This window comes from Macaca mulatta, chromosome 14 (genome assembly GCF_049350105.2).
Source record: "Macaca mulatta isolate MMU2019108-1 chromosome 14, T2T-MMU8v2.0, whole genome shotgun sequence".
Classification (NCBI taxonomy): domain Eukaryota; kingdom Metazoa; phylum Chordata; class Mammalia; order Primates; family Cercopithecidae; genus Macaca; species Macaca mulatta.
In genome coordinates this window covers 16,877,722-16,880,927 of record NC_133419.1, presented here as the reverse complement: position 1 = coordinate 16,880,927, position 3,206 = coordinate 16,877,722, and the positions used below count along the sequence as shown (strand labels likewise).

Sequence of the window (3,206 nt, the reverse complement as noted above, 5' to 3'; positions counted from 1 at the left end):
ATAATAATAAGGCCAGGCACAGTGGCTCATGCCTATAATCCCAGGACTTTGGTGGGCCAAGGCAGGCAGATCACCTGAGGTCAGGAGTTCGAGATCAGCCCAGCCAACATGGTGAAACTCTGTCTCTACTAAAAATGACAAAAAATAATAAATAAATAAATATTGAATTTGTAGCATATCATGTCAAAAACATGAGAAACTAAGTGGCAGTCCATGATTTTGCAAACAAGAAACATACAATAGATATAGTTTTGGTACCTCACAATGAACCTCAACTCTTTATAATGGTTGTTCAGGTTTGTTTCAATGCTGATAAAAATCAAAGATGCAAAAGCAAGGTTACACAAAGCTGCAAAAGCAAAGGTTGTAGAGTTAACACTGGTGTTTTCGATCAGCCTTAATACTAAATATCAAATAAAAGGAATGGCTTGCCTTTTTCTCTCAACTCAATTTTACTGGAGGGCACAATCATTGCTCTTTCAAGTTGGCAATCAGGGCAGAAAGTGAGGCAAAAAGAGGTCTAAGGTTGAGATTTGGAAAGAAATGGTGCTGCGTATGATGAAACTCATTTTCAGGAGCTTAAACAGGTATAAAAGAATAGGGACAGGTTAGTCACAGAACAAGGGAATATTTGTCACTGGATGCTCCTGTTTGTAACCCACATTAGCAGAAGGCTTATATATGTCACAGGATGAGTGGACATTCTACTCATTGTACTTGAGATTTGGTACCAGTCACATCTGGATTTAAATGTTAATTCTACCTTTAATAGTTGTGAAATATAAGAGCTTTCTTATCCCCCCTCTGACTTTTTATGATGTGAGAACTAAAAACAAGGAATAAAACAATCTCTAGTACCAAAAATTTGAATCACTATATATAGTCTAGCACATATATGAGCCACTTCTAAAGTGAACGTTCTTTCTTTATTTAACTACAGGGTAACCCTAAATGTCCCATGCTGTTCTGGATACTGGATGATGAAGGGATCATTTCTTTTCCATCACGGTCATGTCTTGTTCTGCAACTAAGGAACTATATATACCTGATTAAAAATGAGAGGCTGGAATCATACAGGTGTGAAGGAATTCCTCCTGGTAGGATTAACTGAAAATCCTAATTTGCAGATCCCACTGTTTTTGCTTTTCACTCTTATTTATTTCATCACTTTGTTGGGTAATTTGGGCATAATTATCTTAACCTGGTTAAATGTCCAACTTCATACTCCAATGTACTTCTTCCTTGGCAACCTCTCCTTTTGTGATATCTGCTACTCTACTGTCTTTGCTCCTAAGATGCTAGCCAATTTCCTATCAAAACATAAATCCAGTACATTTTCTGGCTGTGTTCTACAGAGTTTCTCTTTTGCAGTATATGTAACCACAGAGGGCATTCTCCTGTCCATGATGGCTTATGATCGTTATGTGGCCATAGCTAATCCCTTGTTGTATACAGTCATTATGACCCAAACAGTTTGTATTCAGATGGTCCTTGCATCTTACTTGGGTGGGCTCATTAATTCTCTGACACACACAATAGGTTTGCTCAGATTAGACTTCTGTGGTCCTAATATTGTGAATCATTATTTCTGTGACATTCCTCCTCTTCTGAGGCTTTCTTGCTCTGATGCTCATATCAATGAAATGCTGCTCTTGGTCTTCTCTGGGCTTATTGCAATGTTCACTTTCATTGTCGTTATGGTGTCTTATATCCGGATCATCATTGCCATCCAGAGAATTCGTTCAGCTGAGGGAAGGTACAAAGCCTTCTCCACTTGTGCCTCCCACCTGACCACTGTGACCTTATTCTATGGGTCTGTTTCTTTTAGTTACATCCAGCCAAGCTCTCAGTATTCCCTGGAACAGGAAAAGGTCTCAGCTGTGTTTTATACATTGGTGATCCCCATGCTAAACCCACTTATTTATAGCCTGAGAAATAAGGATGTAAAAGATGCAGTAAAAAGGTCGATATGGTGGAAGAGAAGCCCCACTTGACTCAGTCCTGCATATAGCTTTGTTAACCTAATTTTACCTGCAAATATATGGCTTATCTTTAAAATGACATCAAACAATTATAAATAAAACTATACTCCAGACACTCTTGTACAATTTGGATCAGGAATGATGAGTTTGACTTGAAGACTGAAAATCACTTTATTTCACAACTTATTGTGTTGATGACTTAATAAAATCATTATTTCAAAAGGTGTGAAATATTTTTCTTTTAACAAATTTTCAAGCTAAGCTCTGAAAAAGCTCACCATGGATTTAAAGAAGGTTTTAAAGAAGGTGGCATTGATTCAAATCAAAGTAACACTCTAACAATAGGTGCTTATCAATTGTCTCAGAGGTAATTTTCAGAGAAAAATTCACATGTTCCTGTGGTATGACTTTCTTAGATTATACTATTATGTCTTATTCTAAAAGGGCTGTCATTCAATTAAAAATGAATATCTTCCATTTTGTATTTAATCTGCATTTCTTAATTGTATCTTAGAAAAAATGACTATAGGAAATGAGTTCTTTTCCATGGTAATTTATTATTATTTACAGTTTACTATATAGTATTTATAATTTGCTATTATTATTTATGGTTTACTCATTCAACACACTTCTACAGTGCCAGTCACTTTGTATGTGTGATATAAACCTAAAAACGTTTAAACTGTGAACAAAAAATTGTTAGATGAAAGAAGAATGGATAAATCTGGTAAAAGGGAGGGACTATTTAAAGATTAAAAACTATACAAGTTTGGCTCTAGCATGGAATTTTTAAGCAAAAGCAGTAGACAATAAGGTTGGCTGGCAAATTATGTAGAACCAAATGTATGAAAGTCCTTTAATGATAAGATAACATGTTTTAAGACTCAATGGCTAATAAATGAAGCTCTAAATGAAATGTGAATTATATGCTTTGGGAAAGTTTCCATGATTCCATTGCTGTCAAAATATTTGAAGGTAAAAAAACAGGTTGGGAAAAATTACTCTGAACCTATAGGGAAAAAAATACTATGAGACAGATAAGAAGTGCTACAGGTGAGTAACAGAGAGAAAGAGACATATTTAAGAGAAAACTAATGAAAAGCATCAAAAGGACTTCAGAAATCATTAGACTGTGGTTTTGGTTTTGATTTTGAGAGAAAAGTGTTTACAATGACACAGATTTTGAACTTGTGTCACTAGTATGATGAAACTTTTAAGAGATAA

General features: G+C 35.3%; 1 protein-coding gene across 1 annotated transcript; it reads left to right on the top strand.

The window, feature by feature from the left end:
* The first annotated feature begins 1,055 nt into the window (after window positions 1-1,055).
* On the top strand, window positions 1,056-1,994 carry LOC707398 (olfactory receptor 5J3-like). Its single transcript, XM_028832936.2, has one exon. The coding sequence runs from the start codon at window positions 1,056-1,058 to the stop codon at window positions 1,992-1,994; it is 939 nt and encodes a 312-aa protein (XP_028688769.2).
* Window positions 1,995-3,206: the final 1,212 nt, after the last annotated feature.

What these genes read in the sequence shown, in the direction of transcription:
- LOC707398 (XM_028832936.2), top strand. Translation starts at nt 1,056, where the DNA reads ATGAGAGGCTGGAATCATACAGGTGTGAAGGAATTCCTCCTGGTAGGA.